We start from the raw sequence: 20,488 nt of genomic DNA, 5'->3' as shown, positions 1-20,488 counted from the left end.
ATTTGTAATTTTTTATTTTAGTTAAGTAGGAAAGGACTGTATAGCTTTTTTCTGGTACATGTTGAACAGTGACAGCTGCATTATTTTGGGACATCTCCCTGGGAAGTCATTTAGCTGAATGATTGTGAATAGCAATGACTGCTACTTCATTTGGATAACATTACCATAAATTTGATTTAATGAGGCTACATGTAACTAGTTCCCTGTAGTTAGAACAACATTTAAAAAGCTAGGAACTTACATTTAAGCAAAAGAACTTATTTTCAGAGATGTTTATTATCAAACAGTTGAAGAGAAGGTGCAAGAGACAAGGGCACCTGTAGTACTGTAATCAAGTGAGTAAATGATTACGAGAGCAGCAGTTTTCTGTCTCTTCCCTTTTGTGCTTATTTTTTTTCTGTTTATTTTAGGAAGTTTCTGATTCAGCGTGCAGTCTCCCAGTAGCAGAATATTTTTGCCTTTGTTTAAAAAAAAATCAGAGCTTTCTGTTCAGCTTTGAAGGTTAAAAATATAAGCAGGTGAGAAAGGTTACTAAGTACTCAACAACACATCAGTTATATTAGTCATAGTTTGCCATATTTATGCTATTTATTTGGAGGTTTGTATGTATGCAAAGAAAAGCAAGTTGCTTACAAGATTGTATTCTGAGGTTTCTAGGTTTCTCTGTATTTTTGGTGATTTAATGTGTCACTTAGATTTTTCTGTCTTAAAGTATATTAAATCCTTTCTCCCTTACATTAAAATTACTGATACATATTCTTAATAAAAGTGCTCATGCTAAGATGACAATAACAATAAAAAAAGGCTCAGGGCACTTTGCATACATGCAAAAGGATGCTCTCACAACTGTAAGTCTTGAAAAGTGTAAACATGTATCCTCTAATCAAGCAAATCAAATGTATTATGTATTTTCCCAGTTATTCCACTTCACTCATGAGAAACAACTTGTAGTATAGTTATACTGTGTTGTTGATGTTGATATATTCAAACTAATTTGAAACACAAAGTAGAAAAATTGTCATAGAAAATTCTCCATCAGCTTTTACTACTTTTATGGTGAAGGAGGACAGTAGCCGAAGGATTTCAGCCATCTGTCAGTATGGGCACTGTTCTGGGTGAAGAGATGATTTCTTTAATAGGCAGACCATATAGTGGTTCAGTTTCCCTGTGATAGACTCAGCATCCTTAAAAGTTTTATGCTATGTACTCCAAATATAGAGAATCCTGATAATTCACTTTGATATTGTAAGCTCATTTGTATCTTGCAGATCTTTTCCCATTTTTGCTAGATTGTTGAATTTATTACACAGCACTGGAAGAGTTCCTTTCCTGTAACATTAGAAAAGATAATTTAGGCATATGAATGAATCTAAGCATTTTTAAAGTTAACATTTTGGACAAAATAGATATGAAAGGGAAACAAAAGAGTTAAAAAGAGCCAATCTTTCTGACTTTTTATGCGTGTTTAGAAAGGGACTGAATTGTTTCTATCACGTGAAAATGAAAAATTATCTGATTTTTGAATGTCTTGAAACATGTCTTGAGTTTTCCTCATAAGGTTACTCAGTAAATTCAGTATCTGATATTATGGCATTAGGATAATAACCACTTAAAGTGTGATTACTGCTAGTATTTATATGAGGTTTTCTCTAGAATTTCTAATTAGTGGATTGAGGAGTGTAGTGTGGTTAGTCCCTCTGCATACTGGAATGTTTTACTCCAGCTGAAGCTTGTGTGTTGTAGGAGAGTAGGTGCAAACTAGAGGAATTAACATTAGAGACAGATAAGAATCTCTGTCTCTCAAATCAAATATGTAATATTTCTGACTAGGGAAAGAAGAACATTTTCTTCCAGCAGCTCAGGCAAACTTCTGGTTGTTTGTTTAGTTTTCTGTTTGTTTGGATTCTTTTCATCACCAAAGTCTTAAGGGGAGCTGATATGAAGAAGAACCATTACAAGTGGCATCATAAAGAAAGGGCAATAGAAGATGGTGTGAACTTCATTCGTGATAACTAGGATAAGAAACACCCTTCCTTGACATCATTCTCTTAAAAAAAAAATTTTTTTCACAGATTTTGGGTGGGACTGTTTCTTCCAGCATACTGGGTAACATCAAGGAATAAAATACTTATTGAAAATATAAAAAAAGAACAGCTTTCTTAATGAACATCATACTGTGTTTATGAGGTTACTTAGTAATTTGCAGCAGACTGCTTGCCTGCTCCACTCTATCCTGCTGTGATTTGTTGGATCAAGTACACTTCTCTGAACAGTTTTAAATTTACAAAAACCACAGTCATTTTTTTGTATAGTAAAATGTATGTTAAGGAGAAGAGTTTACTTTTGCCAGTTTGTCATATGTTTTGATGGCTAACTGCACACTTGAAAACACTGGAAGGTGGTGAGACATTGAGGCACTTCTGACATCATTCCCATCTGATCCTACTTTCTGTGAGTAGGCCAACCAAAAGCCCTGGAGAAGAATACAGTGGAAACCCTGAATTTTGTAAGAGCAACAGTGTATGCCCATGTTAGTTGTGATGAAAGACCATCAAATCCATTTTGCCAGTTATACAAATCCATTTTAATTTTAGGTGACATTCTCTTGCATAGAAATTTATAATTTTAACCATTTTACTATTCTGAAAATGTTACCATTTTCAGTTGCACTGTTCATAGAAATAATTCTGAGAAAAATAAAAGGTGTAAACTGGCATGGCTTGATAATCTAATCTTCTACATATTGCAGTATGTTTTGTGTGATTGGTCAGTTGCAGGGTTTTTGTTTGTTTAGGATTTTGTGTAGGTTTGGGGTTTTTTTGTATGTGTGTGTTTGTTTTTAACGCAGTTGTATGGCTTTAACGTTACAGGGCTTGACATTCCTAGGGGTCCCTTCCACCCCTCTCTTGATTATGTAGACCGTTTAATTGGATATTGGAGTCTGTCATGAGCAGTGTTGTTATGGTTGAGAACAGAGTGCACTGCTCATTCAAGTCAAAAATAACATAATCCTTTTCTGTGACTTTGGGCCAGGAGGAAAAAGCTTCTGTCAGTCTTTGCTGGTTTTGAAATTGGCTGTTACCCTTTATCAGCTCAGTACCTTTATGGGTTGCTTATGGCAGTTTTGGCTAATGAACACACAAGCTGTTCTGATGCAATGTAATTTTTCTTCCTTATCGATGGTTAATAATTCCACCTTTTCCAGGAAATACCAGTTGAAACTGCAATATATATAAGTATCTCTGCTTCCCTTTCTTTTTAAATTCTCAATAGGTAATTGAAGCCCAAATACTGCCTTGTCTTTTTGCTATTTGAGTATAGCAATTTGAAAAAACCCACAGGCATAAAGAATTTAGCTGAACTAGCTTCATGTTTGTCACAAACTAATATTTATATATAGTTTTTAGTTAAGTCTTCGAATGTTAAAACCCAAGTAAGTGCATTATATTAATATTGATAAGCAGTTACGCTATTAAATTATGTTTCATTATGTGATTCCTACTTGATTTCTGTAATATTGTTCATAACTATTATATAACTCTTACATTTTCCTGAAATAAAGTTAGAAGGGCACTCCTTATAAAAGACAAAACTCAAATATGCCATCAATTAACTGCTTTAATTTTCAAGAGGACACAGGCATTTGAAGGTAATTGCAAGTGTAGAAAATGTTACCTATCGATATTTTCTAAAAATTCTCAGAGATTATCCCTTTCAAATTAGTGTTGTGGCTTTACTCCAGCTGGCAACGAAGTACCATGCAGAGGCTCCCTCACTCTGCCTCTTCCCTGGTGTGACAGGGATGAGAATTGGGGGTGGGGGTGGGGAAACCCCAAAAACCATACACAAAAATCCCACAAAGAAACCTCATCGTGGGTTGAGATAAGAACAATTTAATAACTGAAACCAAGTAAAATATGATAATGCTGATGATAATTATAATAGTAAAAATATACTACTACTACTGCTAATTGTATGACCAGGTATTGTTTCATGGAATTCTTTCTATGAGGACCTGCACAGAATACTAGAAAGCCCCACTTTCTCTCTGGAAAAACTGTGAGAAGTACATTTGTTATAGTTTCAAAGATAGATTTAGTCTCAAGTTATCCCTTAAATTTGTGATAGCAGAAGTACTGGTCTGAGGAACAAAAATAAGGAATGGAAATTTTGTTTAATTTATTGTTTTCATACCTAGTTAGGCTTTGAATCAGACGTATTTTCCTTAAAATGAAAAAAATAAAATGCTGAATTTATAGCATATGTTGTAGGGTTTGGAGTTTGGTTTGGTTTTTTTTAATTTATTTCCCAGATCTGAATTATTCTCCCCTCCTTTACACAACTGAATTCACAATTTTTAATTTTTTTTTTTAAATATTTTAGTACTCAGAATATTCAGACTATCTTTAAGATCACTTGAAGGAAGGATCTCAGTTCTCTAGACAGAGATCTTTTTTTTTTGTAAAGACTTGATTTGATTTGTTGCAAATTTACTGAAAATTTTATTTAAAGTTAGATGTGAGAGGAACAGAATTTATATTGATGCTCAAATATCAGTGTTCTTGCATCTTATCCTAAACTAACTTTCATTCTAGAGATTCTATGGAAAACCTTTTTGGAATTTAGAAGTATGTCTGGAGGCATGCAAGCATGAATGTCTACAGCGAAGCACTGTATTTTACAACAAGAAAAACTTTTGTTGATTATGTTGTTGTGTTGTCCACATATATAAAAATATTTATTAGTTTGTACTTTTAAACATAGCATTCATATAATGTAGGCATTTGCCTCCTGTGCTATGGTTTCTTGGTTTGTGGAAGTGAAGTATATTATTTTATAGAGAGTACATGCAGATTAAAATTCTCTCCTTTGTTTATGTGGTCAGCTAGTCTGGGAAGTAGTCCATTAATAAGCATTTATTTTATTCTGTACCATGTAGGCAGGTGGAAATTTTCTTTTGTTGGATGACATCCATGTTTATTGTAACAGAACTAACAAACTTGGAAAAATGCCAAAGGAAAATACATTCCAACACTGAAAATCATGTTGATGAAATGAGAACTCTGAGTCCAAATGTTGACTTATTCTGACAGATTCACAAATGAGAAAGTAATTTAAAATCTTGAAGGTATTCTATTTTACATTAGGATAGTGAAGTATGTTCAATAACTGTTCACGTTCACAGTGAAAAATTCCAATAAAATTTTCATGGAGCTGAAGCTTACTCATCCATTTTAATATGAGATGTATCATAGCAGGATGGCTCGCGTGATTTATGACATTTGTCAGTTTTTCAGGAAAAAAAGTATGCCTTCGTGTGTATCTTGTCTTCAGCTTCACTTTTTCATCCGTCCTTACAGAACCCGAAGGATTGCAGCAAAGCTAAGAAACTTGTGTGTAATATCAACAAAGGCTGTGGCTATGGTTGTCAACTTCATCACGTAGTTTACTGCTTCATGATCGCTTACGGCACTCAGCGAACGCTTATTCTGGAGTCCCAGAATTGGCGCTATGCTACCGGTGGCTGGGAGACTGTGTTTAGGCCCGTGAGCGAGACATGTACTGACAGATCAGGTTCCACCACTGGACACTGGTCAGGTAAGACTTAATAGCTCAAATAATTTCTCCTTGTTTTTTTTCAGGTTCAGTCACGTAGAATTGTTTTGTTATTTCCTTAGTGTTACATGGAGCATAATAACTATGAGTGCAGTTGTACATGTAAGCATCTTATTTCCGCATTTCATTGAAAAAACCATTTTCTTTATTAAGATGTCTCTGCTTTGGCAGAGTATTTTTAATTCAAAAGTTTTGTATTTCAGATTTAAATTATAATCCTTCAGCAGTCTGCCACTGTGTTGTGTGCCAGATATTAATCCAATTTTATGGGAAGAGAGTATTAAATAGAGGCTGTTGTTGATAAACTTTTAACAAAATAAAGCATGTTTCAAATATCAAGCAAAATAGATATAAAGAAAATAGTATCTAGTAGTCATTCACACACCAACAAAATAATGAAATAGTTGAAATAATTCTTAATGTAAGCTGAACAGATGCAGAATACGAGTTGTAAAAACAGCAGCAGTGTTAAAAATGCATTTTATTTGTAGGTCAGGAAATTGATCCATTTTCATACCAGGTTGAACAATTTGCCTAGAATAAGTAGATGGGCATTGATGTTTGGAGGATCAGATATCTTTGTTTCTCTCAAAGTAAGCAGCATTCATTTTAAATTACATCTTTTTCCATGTGATTAATAGTCAAAACATATCAACATCAGTCTTTTCAGTAGTACACTGCATACCCAGTGCATATGGAATCTTAAAGAATGTAATTATTAAGGTTTTACAGATCTGAAATTAAGTTACTCAGATTTAGAAAATCCAATTTACAGATTGTGTGTAAACTTACTTGTGTGTTTACATATTGAAACAATATTTGCACATTGAAATAACATCTGTTCTTCAAAGCTTTAAGATGCTACCAAACTTTGCTTTGAGAGTTCTAGTGGATTTTGTGAATGAGATTTTTTTCCAAAAGATATTTCTTAGAAATGGTTGAATGTTTTATAAAAGCAACTAGAGATGGAAAACTGATACTGAGGTTTCCAGATGAAGTTTTATTCATGTTTGGCAAAGTTAGCAAGTGAAACTACCATCTGGGCATGGTTCTCAGCAGACTATATGACTCCAGAATTTAGATGCAGGCAGTTTTGTGAGCAACTATTTAGCATAATAAGCTGGAAAACAGTGTTCTGGAGCACTGATGCACACGTGGCTTTAAAAGACTAGATATTTTTATGAAAATCTGTTAAAATAGATCATGATTTGCTGCAATATGGACTTTTGCTGGTAAAAGTACAAATAATGTTTCACTTTAGCTCCCTACAGTTTTGTTTTGTTGGTTTTTGTTGTTGTTTTTTTTTTTTTTCCAATGAGTTTTTCTATCAGGATGAATAGTTTGAAGGCTGAATGCATGAAATATGTTTATGTGATCATTTTTTTTCTAATAATAAATACCACTAATCTGAGTTTTGATGTTCTAGAGCTAGAAGACATTCAACTATGAAAGAATATCTTTCTAGAGTTAGCCTACTGACTAGCCACACACACTATAAACTGTGTTAAATTCTAATCTTTTGTAATGGCATGATCATTGAGGAAGAATGATACTGACAATCAATCTCTTTTACTAGTTTCCATGTGGCTTCAGTAGGAATCTACACTGGATACTTAATTGCTGGTAAATTTGAAAGACATTCTATCTCGCTGAAGGTTTCTCTTATGTTTTTTATGTCTCCCTAAATTTATATAGATTTTTATTTACTTATATATTTATTTATTTTATTTCCTGTATCTTTACAGGGACAAAATAAGTCTGAAATTCTCGACTTTTGTTAGCAGCAGCTTTTCTGCAAAACCACACCTTTAATTTTTCTTTTCCTCCACAAATTCTCAAGTCAGTGGCGTATTTTTTAGATTTTCAAAATAAATGCATAAAAATGCATTGACGTATAAATTTCCATTTCAGTGTTTCTCCTATGTAGTGTACTTACTATGCTGTATATAGGGATTTTTAATAAAAATTGTTTTTTAATTATGTTTCGAAAGTATTCATACAAGTGAATCATTTAAGAAGATTTCAATCTAAATTATAGAAATAGGCAAAAAGTCAGAAAAGTATATAATCTAAAAGAGTTGCTTTCATGTAATTTGCAGACCTGCATAGATAATAGTTCAGTAAAAAGTGGTTCATGACAAAATTGTTTAAATCTGTACATTTATCTTTCTTCTTTTTAATTAAATTGCCTCTACTTGACACTTTTATTTTAGTTTTATTAGCAGCACAAAATTTGGAAGTTTCTGAAATTTATCTTCAGAGAAACAATTTAGATATTACTATCTTCTACAAAGAATTAAGAAGCTTATATAAGCTGAGAATACATATATTTCTGAAATTTTGTTTGTCCAGTCCTCTCCTAACTAGTCATAAAAGCTAAGTTTGGTTTTGGAATTTGGGAAGTAGGGTGAATTTAAATAAGCAAGCTGATATTAATCTGATATCAGAAGATTAGTAAAGCATATTCTCATCTGTGTGGAGAATTAGAGATCATCTCAGCTCGTGCCATGTCTGGCAGGAATTGTTCTTTGTGTTTGACATGGCATTTCTATAATCAAGTTCAGCATTTCTAGTTTAAGCATTTTTAAAGATTGAGAATTCTATCACAGGTTTTTGTAAAGAGAGCAGTTATTTCACACCATGGCATAATTTCTCATTTTCCTTTGTTTCAGTCATACAGTCATTCTAGAGAAAAAAAAAATCTTAATAAGAGATGATGGTATGCATACTCTTTTTAATTTTAAAATTTTGTCTTGCCTGTAATTGCATCTTGTAGTTAATTTTTCCTTTGATATCAATGGTCAAACTGTTCATTAATAATTTAGGTAGGAATTTATATAAGAAGCATGAATGATTTCTTAGTAATAAGAGCCAAAATATAGGCAACTTGTGGAGACATATTTATAATGAAATTTTTGATTAATGTTCTTTAAAATAATTACTTAGTCAGGTCATAACGTTCTGTTGTCATTGCAACATGCTAAAACAGAGGAGGCCTCTTCTTATAATTTTTTAGTTGCTGATTTATGATGTTACAGTGGCATTCCCCAATAATACATTGAAAGAGGACTATAAAATAACTAGATAAAAAAATGGAATTGTACAATAAATGGAAAAAGAAAACAGATTAATGTACAGTTAGAAATTATATCTGCAGTTCTTGGGATGTGCAAATAAAGAAGCCATCTACATGCTTTAAATAACAGTATGTGCTCCTTCCCATTGGGCCTACAAGCCACTAAGATGAAAGATAACTTGAAAAAGGAAACCTGAAACAAAGTTTCCTGCAGTTACCCTTGAATATTGATTTTGCTGCCTCTAGCTATGGTTTGATGAATTAATGCTTTTAAGGAAGGGATACCCAGAGGGGAAAAAAATGGCAGAGCTCTTCATTTGTTGGTAGTGCCAGCTTTTAAGTATTAATTGAACTATAATCTTAAAATATGAATTAACTAATATGTTTATATGTATAATTCAAGAAAGAGGATGCTGTGGGTACACAAAATGAATTTTTAATTTATTAAAGCCTATCAGGCAACAGTATCAAAAGGACTAAATAAAAATTGCAAAATCAAAGCATAAAAAGTTGTGCAGAATTAATTGCAATAAATAAAACTTTCACTCCATGAACTAGACATTCCTTGAGAGTAGTTTTTCTTTTATGCAAATCAGATGAATATTTAGTATTGACCTAAAAAATCCTTTAACTTGCATACAATTGTATGAGTTCTGTTTTGCTCCCACATTTCAATCTTCTTTATAAAATCCTGCAGAAAAAAATGGATCAATTTCTATTTCTATTTCTTAATATAATTTTTGTACACGGACTTTCATTATTTATATTTTAATTCAAGCAAATTCCATTTCTGTGAAGCATACTGGAGAACGGTGATTTGAGAGAACAGAGTGTAACAGCAGTGTCTGTGTTTTCCCTTTTTTTCAGCTGTGTTAATCTTGAAATCAAGCTACTGATACTGTGTAGATGTTTTGTCCTCAAGGTGCCTTGTAGGATACTCTGTAGAAAGACATTTGTATGTAAAGATATAAATATGTTTAGGAAGTGGTAACTCTTAGAAGAACCTTGGAATTTTAATGAGATAAGTCTAAGTTTTCAGAGCAATGCAGTAGCCTAAGGGAGCAAAATGTGATCCTTATTCATGTCTAAGTGGAGGTTATTGAATAATAGCAAGAAGTTAGTTTTGCCTTGCAGAGCAATGACAGGCTGCAGGAACGGTCTAGTTCTGTTATCTGGCCTTCATAAGGGATATTGATAAATATGAAAGGATTCTGAGGAAGACCTGCACTGATTCAAGGCCACAAAAATCTGCTTCACAATAGGAGATTAAAGAACATAATTCAATTCTAAAATGAAGCAAGTTTTAAAAGCTGGTCCTGCCACTTCTATATGGGAAATATTTCTACTTTTAGACAAAGATGTAGCTGGACAGTTGGAAATGAGGTCTGTTTTTTAACAACAACTTGCTCCTGCTGTTGACCCCTGTTGACAACCTGTCCAGAAGCAGAAAAGCTTGCATGATCTGAAATAAGAATTACAGGAGATGCAGTCATTTCTTGAAACTAGTTTTATTTATTTTGGGTTTTTTTTACATAGATGAATGTTTGCCTTTATTTTTTCAGTGGATCTGTTTTTTTTGTTTGTTTGTTTGTTTTGTAGCAATACTTTTAATATTGTCTTACAATTTGTGACATGAAGTTCCTTTGTGCAATCCCAAATCTGCCATATTAAACTAAATTAATTTGTATTTTAATAACTTCTTCATAAAATACATCTGTGTGCTCTTTCATGCTATAATCAATCAAGCCCACCCATTGAATGGTGATTGTAATTAAACCATTTACATAGGCTAAGTGTACTATTGGTTCTCATTTAATTGTATGAGGAATTATAGCAAGTCTATTCTTGATGAAGGAATGGTGTTCTTGGAGGTTGTTTTCCATGTCAGCAGCATTTTTAGTAGGATGGGAGAAAAATGGGGAATACTTTCCTTTAAATACAGCCATTGTTAAGTAAATTTTCTGGTGGCAGGAGTGCGAATGTATGTATTTTTTTAATGTTTGGTGTATGTAATTGTGCTATCTATCCAATCATGTTCAAGAAGCAAATATGTGGGGATTTTATACCGTGAGTTCTCCTTATGTCATTGTTAATTTAGATTAAGATTTGATGTCTGTATAGAAGGCAATTGACTGTTTGATAATAGTTCAGTGCACGGGCAGGACCATAAGGAGACTAGCAAAAACGTTGTTCAGTGAGAATTGTTTAAGTGTATTGAAGTGAATGAAGGTAATCTAAATGTGACCACTGAAATAATTATTTTCCAAATAGCAGGGACTTACTTCCCTACATTTCTTGATAAGGAGAAGCTGAAACACTGCTGGTTCTTTGTAGACTTAGAAATCTATGGAGAGCATGGAGTGGGAGAAAAGGATTCCTGGCTTTGTTCTATGCGGTGGTACTAATAATTGTTCACATATTTGATCACAGATTTTATGCTGTTCATATGAAATATTACCTTTTCTATTTTCCTAGAAGACCGATGTTGCCCCCAGTGTAGCAGCAAAACTGATACTAGTAGGTTAGTGATTAAGGGCAAACTTTTCTCATGAGCATTAAATCATAGATGCTAAATTACAGATTGGTAAACAAAGTTTCCATTATAAACTGTAAAAAAGGTTTTTTGCTTAACTGTCAACCTTCTTGTAAGCAAAAGAGCTACAAATTGGACTAATATTAGAGTTTATTTGATTTAAAAAACAAACTCGAAAAGTTGTACTGCAGCATGCACAGTAGGGAAGAATATTAGTGTGCTTTGTGTTTAAATGAAAAAAAATCCTTTTTTTTTGAATATAAAAAGACAGCATGAGGTAAATTGAGAGTAAAATTACCTTAGAAGTATATTAGGTCTCAAGGAATCTTTACAAAGTTTCACATGTTAATCTGAGTTCTTTGTTTGGCTGCATAAATTTCAATCCAAACTGAAGCATTCTTAGATTTTTGGGGACTTATAATCTGCATTCAAGTTTGAAATTACTTTCTCATGTATTACACTGATCATTACAGCATACTGGTTAAGTAATATTACCTGTTTTTAAGTAATCTTTAAACAGGGGTACTCTGAACTGCCAGCTGTGGAGTTGAATTCCAGTCTTGCAAATATTTCATCCAAACCTTTCCTATGTCTTGAAAATGGCTAGCGCCATTTCCAGGTAGAAGACATCCCAGAGCACCTCCAGCACTATGAGTTATCACCCTGATAATATGTTGTTTATTATGGGGGGTTGTTCTTTCTATTAATGCAGGTACTATTAATTCTATATAGAGAGGCTGTAGTGCAAGGCTGGACATTTCATTTGTTTCAGTATAACTTCACCAAGTCCTAAAAAGTTTTTGTCTTTTTGCATTTGAGTAATGAATTAAAAAAATTACCTAAAAATTTCAGTTAATTCTCAAGATATATTTTTTGAATGGATTCAGAATGTCACAAAGAAAAGATGCTTGTAGGCAAATGGTTCTGAAACAGTTTTTCCACCATGTGAAATAGCTGAAAGCTATACTAAGGCTTTTAAGGCAGAAGTATTTCTTGCATTTTATATTTCTGTTTCACAATCTTTAGGCCATCAGCCCACTGATTTCTTTCTAGTGTTGTGAAAAGATAAAAAATTTGAAAAGCTGCATTTTATTGCATTGATTTCCTACCCATATGGGAAGACACATATTTATTTTGTTAACATTTCATATAAGGCAATAAATATGTAATATTCAAAGAAAAATATTTACTATAATATCATGTTTTTGGCATTGCATGTCCATAAATACCATTGTGTTAATGTTCCTTTTTCTGCTATTTACTATTACATAAATACTTGACAAACCTCAACACCATAGGTATTTTGTTTGCAAGTACTCTTAATTCCTATAAGAAATGGTAGTGGGTTTAAATTTCCAGTAGTATGCAAATTAATAATAGTTTATTACTGTAATAGTTATGGAGGAAACATTATATATGGAGGAAACATTAATACTTCCATTACATTTTCCCCTATGACTGAAGACCAGAAAAACTTCCTTTTCCATTATTGCAAAGTTACACTCTTGATTTTTGTTGGTAGACCATATGATGTAAAATGCATCCCTGTTTCTTTCAGATGCATTGTTAGGGTGATGTGTGCCTCACTGCTATGAATCTCAAACAACATAGCAGTTTTATTGTCTCCTGTTTGATTTATGGCTAACTAAAATGTCTTTCTGTCTACTCATACCTTGAGAGTTTTGTTCCATTTAGACTTGCATATGGAGGTACTTTTACTAATTCATTGAAAGATGAATCTTCCAAGTGTTCATATTAGGACAATACAAGATTGGAAGTTACAAACCACTAGCTCAAAAACACAGTAAATGTCTCATCTAAACTGGGAGCACTCCTCCAATAGACACGTGGACAACCAAGTGCAAATATTAACTCCATTCTCATGACCTGTTGCAAACTTCTAGATCATGAGATATAAAATATTGTCTGCATGTTGTCTTGTTTTTGACGTGCTTATACATGCTTGTTACAGGCTCAGATGTATGTCCAATGAGCATATGCATGCAAGAGATAAGTCCCTGAAGATGTTGAAGGATTATTATAAAAGTAGTCTATCTTGTGTTCCAGAAAAGATAACTTAATATACAAAGCAAGTATTTGGAAGAATTTTCAAGTGTATAGTAATTAACAATAGACTGAAATAAAGACTAAGCTTCAGTGGAATTATATGAAATCAAATCCAAAGTCAGTCTTTCTTCAATATTGCTGTAAAGGTCTTTTTTTTATGTTTTCCTAAGTAATTTCAGCTATCCTTATGTAAGATCTTACTTTTAAATCATCAACTGTGGTTACTGTTTACTTGAATGACTAAACTTGGATAACATGGCAAAACCCCTTTTCATTTATAAAAGTGTATTTCCCTCTACAAATACATTGTATGATATTTTCTGGTAGCTAGGGAATTGAAACTCCTCTTAGGCAGGCACCCCTTTTGATATAGGCTTTTTAGATGAAATAAGGCACTGTTCAAAAGCAGTTTGAATATATAAAGATAAAAGGAAAAATAAATTACTAGTAAGCTTCTTGATTTTTTCTTAGTTTAATAGTCTGCTGACTGTTATATGAAGTCAATTTGTGCAGTCACTTCATCTGTAAACTTTCCAGCTGTTGTGCTGTGTATCTAAACAATTGAGGAAGGGAAAAATCTTTACTTTTTGATGTTCTCTCAAAGTGATGTGGCAATTGCCACAAAAAACTTCCAATAAGTGATGAGAAGTTTTCAACAGAGTGTAACAGAAATATAGGTCTTTATAATACACCTCTCCTGAGCTTGCTAAAAAGGGAATGGAGGCTCTAAAGGCTTCAGTAGGTGCAACTGCCTTAGTTTTGTTAGAGACAGAGCTATTTCAAATGCAGAAATCATTACACTCAGTTCAGGCTTCCGTTAAGTCCAAAAGGGAAAACATTTACTGAAATCTCATCATGTGTTAAGACAGTAAGAGCACTGTCTATCTTTACATTGTGGTTTTGATTATGGGTAGGATTTTCATAGAACCAGAATGACATGAAAAGATAAATACTATTGAAAGCCACATGTGTTACAAAGACGTTGGTAGTTCAGGAACTCTGGAAGTTAGGGGTTTCTGCAGGAGCAGAAAGACTGTTGTTACACTTTTACTTTTTAGGAGGGAACTGATAAAATAGTATCTTTGTCAGAGAAGTATTTTAGGCAAGTGTCTTGTGAGAGCGAAAGTTTTGTTGTCATGCTTTATCTTTCTATCTGCTCTTTTTCTTTTTAATCCTAACTTAGTGCAAGTTCTGAATGTTGGATAAATTTTGGCCAAATTTGACCAAAAGAAATAGGTCTTGTTAAGGTTACTCAGAAGTCCTCAAAATGGATAGACTGTGTACTGAAGTCAATATTCAGGCCTGCAAGCGAGAAGCAGTGACAGATCACAGATGTCACTTTTCAAAAGGCAAACAGTACAGAGAGTGGTAAGAGACATAAGAGTGAGTATAATTGCAAGAGTTGTGCAAGAGAGAAGAGGAAAGGATTCAGGAAAAAAGCCTTGGGAGTGCTGGATTGAAAAAAGTAATGAAAGGCATGTTGGCATCTTAGAAAACGTTTTTGTGTATTCATTCCTGAACCTCTTGGGATGATAAATGGAACAACACTCTTCATATGGCATATGAAACCTAGGGAAAAAAGGACTGTATTTTCAGTTTCTTTAAATTAGAATTGCCCCAAATTTATTCAACACCTGCCTACCTTAAAAGGTTTGGTTACGTAAAGGATGATTAAAAAATTAGTAAGTGGAACACTAGTGAGAAAGTAATCAGAAACTAAGCTCAAAAATTTTGTATTAAAAATTGTACAAAGCAAAACCCTAGAGAAAAAACATTTAGATATATGAGTGATATTTTACACTGAGTACTTTAGAAGAAAAATAGGATTTTTATCTCATGTCAATTCCATTTTATAATTCAACTATAGCGTAAAGTTCTTGTGAGGTAACTTTATTAAGGTTTGGAAATCCCCAAAAGATAGTTGTAGTAGATGTAGTCTGCATCACAGAACAGATAAAAGCCTACTTTTTCTTTCTTCTGAACTAGTTGACAATTCATAAGTAGGATAACACACCATAACTTTGTATAGTTTTCATTTTTTACCTTATCTGATTTGTGAAGAAAAGCATTAAAATATCATTGATGAATCCTGAACCTGCTGTCTTTGCATTAAGTAACAGTAGCCAGCAAGACAACAAGGAGCCTTGTGAGAATTCAGTATAGTCTGAATGCTAATCAAACAGCATTCTTAGCACTCTGACATATCTCATGTGGTTGAATTAGGAATTGTTCATTTGGGTAAGGTTTCAAATTGGCAGTCTGTCTTTCAAGTTGTAGAGCTTGGTTAAGTAGATCTGTGATTAGTCTATGCAAGTTTATATCAGTTTAAATAAGTATATTATAGAAACAGAAAAGCAGTGAAGCAATTCCATTTGTACATGAGTTTATTCAGTTGTGTTTCTAGCAACAGAAACAGAAATTAAATTGCAGTTCTCATTTACAAGACAGGAATGTCCTTAGCATGGTATTCCTTGGCATACTTTTAAGGACAACTTCTTAAAAAAAAATACTTCAAAATCAGCTGGTGAATTTTTAAATAATAGGAGAATAAATGATCAAACAGGTTTTCAGTTAACATTAACTAACAGTAGTGATTGCATGGCAAAATGTCAAGTAAGAAAGTAATGAACACCCAACGAAAATGCTCATTCAACTGCAGGTATGAGCCAATGTTCAGATAGCAGGAAGTAAGGTTAGCTAAAATGACAAAATTCCAAAGGCTTTTTGTGACAAACCAGGTATAAAAGAAGTTGATATGAAAGATAGAAATAGCAAAAGTTCTAAGTGGGCTTTAAATGAGAAAGACAAAGATTAAATTTGAAAACCAGAGAGATAGTAAGGTTATGCCAAATCATGAAAAATCATGTAAGTCCTGAGTTTGATTTGCTTGTATTTAAAGCAGTTTTCTTTCCTAGCTGGTGAGCACTAAAGGGAGAACTAACCATCTTTGCCAGTAAACACTGCAAACAACAAAAACATTATTTTGGAGCAAATGAGCACAGTGGAAATATTACCTGAAATGTTCAGTGCTTCAAAAATGTAATGTTTTGTTTTATGTTGTCATGTATTATAATTTATTTCAGTATATGAGCATAGCTTTGAATTATCAATTATGTAGACGTTTGTGTTCATGTAATTTGTGAAAACTCTTAAATAATGTTTAGTAGCTCTTAAGCCCTTCTAAAGCATCCATCCCATACTATAGTTAGTATTTAAAAGATAACAAATTCTTACCTGGATGTACCTCACATGCTTATACATTGCTTGTGCTTGTGTTTTCCTTGATCTATTTAATTTGCTGCTTATCGTCATAGTTTGAATTTTTGAAGCCAGGAATTGTCTTTCTTTTCTTCTATCAACAGAATAGCTAATTCAGTGGTTGTAATGATGTCTAAAATGCCAAGATTTACTCCAATAAAATGTATTCAAAAGAACAGCAGAGCTGTAGTTATTTTTTTAACAATTCTTGTGCCTCAAAATATTTCTTTGTTTAATTTTTCACAATTAATTGAATTTTAGACATTTTAGATAACAAGTCTGTCCAAGTAAGCCTTACCACACAGTAATGGTGTAGTGGTATATTAAAAGGTATGAATATGTAAAGCGGAACACATTTTTTATTTTATTAATTAACAGCTGCTAAGAATTCAAGGACCTTCAATTTTGTTCTACTTAAGTGCATTGTTAGATACAGTTCATATATAAGTCCAATCTAGAACTATGATTTTTATTAGATTTTTTTAATGCTATTTTGAAAAAGTAGAACAAGGGTTAGGTAGTCTTTTTGAAGTTGAAGATACAGATTAGCTGATATGTTTGGGATATTGTTTGCCAATGGTAAAGTTTATTCATAAAGTAAACTACTTGACTCATCCTAGTATGTATTTTAAAACAGGTGAGGCTAATGATAAGGATGTTCAGGTGGTGGAACTTCCCATTGTTGACAGCTTACACCCACGGCCACCTTATTTACCCTTGGCTGTCCCTGAAGACTTGGCTGATAGACTAATTCGTGTACATGGGGATCCTGCAGTGTGGTGGGTTTCACAGTTTGTGAAATACTTGATTCGTCCACAGCCTTGGCTAGAAAAAGAAATAGAGGAAGCCACAAGGAAGCTTGGTTTCAAACATCCAGTGATCGGGTGGGTATTTAGTTTTCTTTTTAACTCTCTGTGCTTTAATATGTATGTAGTGATTTCTGTTCAGGAAAAACTGTTTTATGATGATTATCCAAGAGCCTCAAGTATTTTGTAGGGAGAGATGTAGAGATTTCTAGATGAAGCTATTATTTTTTAACTGTGCATAATACAAATTGATTACAAGTACTCCTTCAGCATACTTGTCTACCTGCAGTTGGACTGATATATAAAAGGCATCTCAATAGAAGATTTTTTAACATGTCCTTTCACATCTAGTAATACAGAATTTTGTTGATTTAACTGCCTTACAGCAATTAAAGACCCAGACACTTTACTGTCTGGGTCTTCTTTTAAGTGCCTGTAGCTTTTTCATTTGAGGAAAAGAGGCTAGGCCTACATTTTGCATGCCACAATCCACAACTAATTTTATCACTGGCTACATATGGACATGGTATGTGCCTTTTGCTTCCCTGCTGATTTTTTCACAGTTGTTGTTTCTCAGTGGTAACTATGAATTGGAATGGTCTGTATGGGGAGATATGGGGAGAAGGAAGGAAAGCACCTGTGGGCAATAAAGAGCAGCTTGTGGAAGAAAGGTTTTGCTGTCATATAACATGAAAAATGTTGCTGCTGCTGTACTAGAGTCTGCAACTACTGCTTCCTTTACCAGAATTTTCCTTCAAACCTTAAACTTTCTTTTTGAGGAGTACACAATAGGTTTGTCCAAATGTTAGTCGGCTTTTGACCATTGAGTTGGTAGGCCCCTTCACCACAGGTGTATATGAAGACTTGTTAGGTTTCAAGAAGGTTGAAAAGATACATTTATAACAACTTTCATTCAAACCATGCATTGTAGTTGGTGTCCCAATATGTCCATGATGGAAATATTCCTGGTTTCCTTTTGAGCTGTATTGATCAAGCATTGTCTAGCTACAACAGATAACCTTCTGCACAGAAGAAACACCTCGTATGCTGTAATTCAATGTCCTTCGTTCTTTTCCTTCAGTTACCTTGTGCCTTCTTTTCAAGATTACTTTATTGCTTTCAAGAACAGACTGGCAGCTAACTTCATGCTGTCACTGTCTTGATAAACGTGGATGACTTTAAATCCTTCCCTATTTTATGTAGGAATTCAATTAGTATGCATTCTAAAAGCACAGGCATGAAACTTAGAGTAAAAATTTCATTTGCTTAAGTGTGTATTGTATTCTACCTCTTCCCAGTGTTCACGTTCGGAGGACAGACAAAGTAGGAACAGAGGCAGCCTTTCATCCGATTGAAGAATACATGGTACATGTTGAAGAGAGGTTTGAACTTCTCGCTCGCAGAATGCAAGTTGATAAAAAGAGAGTGTATTTGGCTACAGATGACCCTTCCTTGTTGCAAGAGGCAAAGTCTAAGTAAGATGAATTATTTTTATATTACAGTTTGTTCCTTCTGGTTAGCTTTACAATTTCTGAGTATTGTGCACACCCAAGTTTTAGTATAATTTTTTTCATCCTTTTTTCAGTTCAGATTGCATTTCATTTTCCAGTGATTTTGATTTTCCTCTAAGATATGCTGCTTTTGGATTTTTTTCCCCCAAATATGCTTTTCAGAGATTAGTGTTAAAAATCTAGAAGAGTTGAGCAAGATACCTCTGACTATTTAAAAACAAAGCAATGCTGTAAAAGGGAGGTAGAAATATAAATATTAAACACACCAAACTTTTTTAAAAACATACATATTAAAAATAAACTATTTAGGAATATTGTAAAAACTGGTTAATATATTGAGAAGTTTCACTTATCCTAAAAATACCTTTCTGTGAATAGCTGCCAGAGGAATTTTTGTAAGTAGGTTGAAAAGCTTCTGATGACTTTCAGATAGACTTCTATATTGACAACTTAGAAGACTTTCACCCTACATGTTGAATAGTTTTAAAGTTTGTCCTTAACTATATCTGGGATTCTTGACAGTGTCTCTGTCCCTTTTTATCCCCTTTGTCCCCTTCTAGCTCTCTAGAACGTAGATGTGCAGTTTGCATTCATTTACTCCTAATATGGCCCGTATTTACATGTAAATTAGTACTTTTAATTAATGAATACTTCTTAAAATCAAGGTTACTCAATAGTGGCAAGTTTTTGAACTGTTTTATCCTTGATAGACATTCTTGGAAAAATATATAAGATAACATACTGTGTAACAAATTTTCTTTGGAATATACAAGGTAAGCAGAAAATGTTATTTTCTATTAGAGGAATTTTCTACAGCATTGAAAGTCTCTGTATTTCAACTGTGCTATTTCTATTTTTCTTTCATATCTATAAAGGGCTGCTGTTTAAAGTTATGGTGTTTTATAAAAACTAAATGAACATACACAACTCCAGATGATGGCAACCTAATCCTTCCATTTTTGTATGTGTAGAAGCAAGAACAGTATCAGAAACAATTATAAAATAACACTTAAAGTGCAAATCTAAACAATGAAAAGACAGGTAATACAAAATTGAGGTTATAATATTTAATTCTTTGTACTGTCCTACGTAACTTTAATTAGTTTGTAACATAACAGAATTCACTGTTTCTGTAACAATCCTAGTTATGCATTTTTTCTTTACTTTTGTTTGCCTTTCAGTTCTTAGCACTCTTTGTGAATAATAATGAGATGCTCTACCTATGTAAACATATCAGCCCAAATTTTCAATAGCAACAAAAACTAATTGTAGAAGTGTAACGGGTTCAGTAAAACAGTACTGAATTATGTTAAGCATTGCAGCTCAGGTCCATTCCATATCACAGTCTTACTGCACTATGGTAAGCTACAGCTCAATAGTACAGCATTGATTTTGTATGTTTTCTTAATGAAAGGCATAGAATCTCTAAGTAGTGGAGAATATTTTATGCGTTACTGCTGAGTTTTCAGGTCAAAGCTTACACTGAAACATAATTTCCTAAGTTGCTCGCACCCTACTGTTGCTTGCAATTGAGCAGAAGGCATTCAAAACTTACAGTGATTTTACAGAAGGCAGGATTTGATGTTTTGGCATTTAAGGGCATCTGAAGGCAGGTCAAGGT

General features: G+C 33.3%; 1 protein-coding gene across 2 annotated transcripts in view; it reads left to right on the top strand.

Moving 5' to 3' along the window:
- Positions 1–20,488, top strand: part of FUT8 (fucosyltransferase 8) — an 84,336-nt gene that overhangs the window by 55,237 nt on the left and 8,611 nt on the right. For both annotated transcript variants that reach the window (XM_029964270.1, XM_008919750.4), the window contains 3 exons: positions 5,361–5,598; positions 17,188–17,434; positions 18,655–18,831. In XM_029964270.1, coding sequence (XP_029820130.1) covers positions 5,361–5,598; positions 17,188–17,434; positions 18,655–18,831 — 662 coding nt within the window. The remainder of the gene's footprint in view (positions 1–5,360; positions 5,599–17,187; positions 17,435–18,654; positions 18,832–20,488) is intronic.

The sequence above is a fragment of the Manacus vitellinus genome, unplaced genomic scaffold (assembly GCF_001715985.3).
Source record: "Manacus vitellinus isolate BGI_N305 unplaced genomic scaffold, ASM171598v3 scaffold_6_pilon, whole genome shotgun sequence".
Lineage (NCBI taxonomy): Eukaryota > Metazoa > Chordata > Aves > Passeriformes > Pipridae > Manacus > Manacus vitellinus.
The sequence above is the reverse complement of the archived record's forward strand: the minus strand, read 5'-3'. Positions and strand labels throughout refer to the sequence as shown.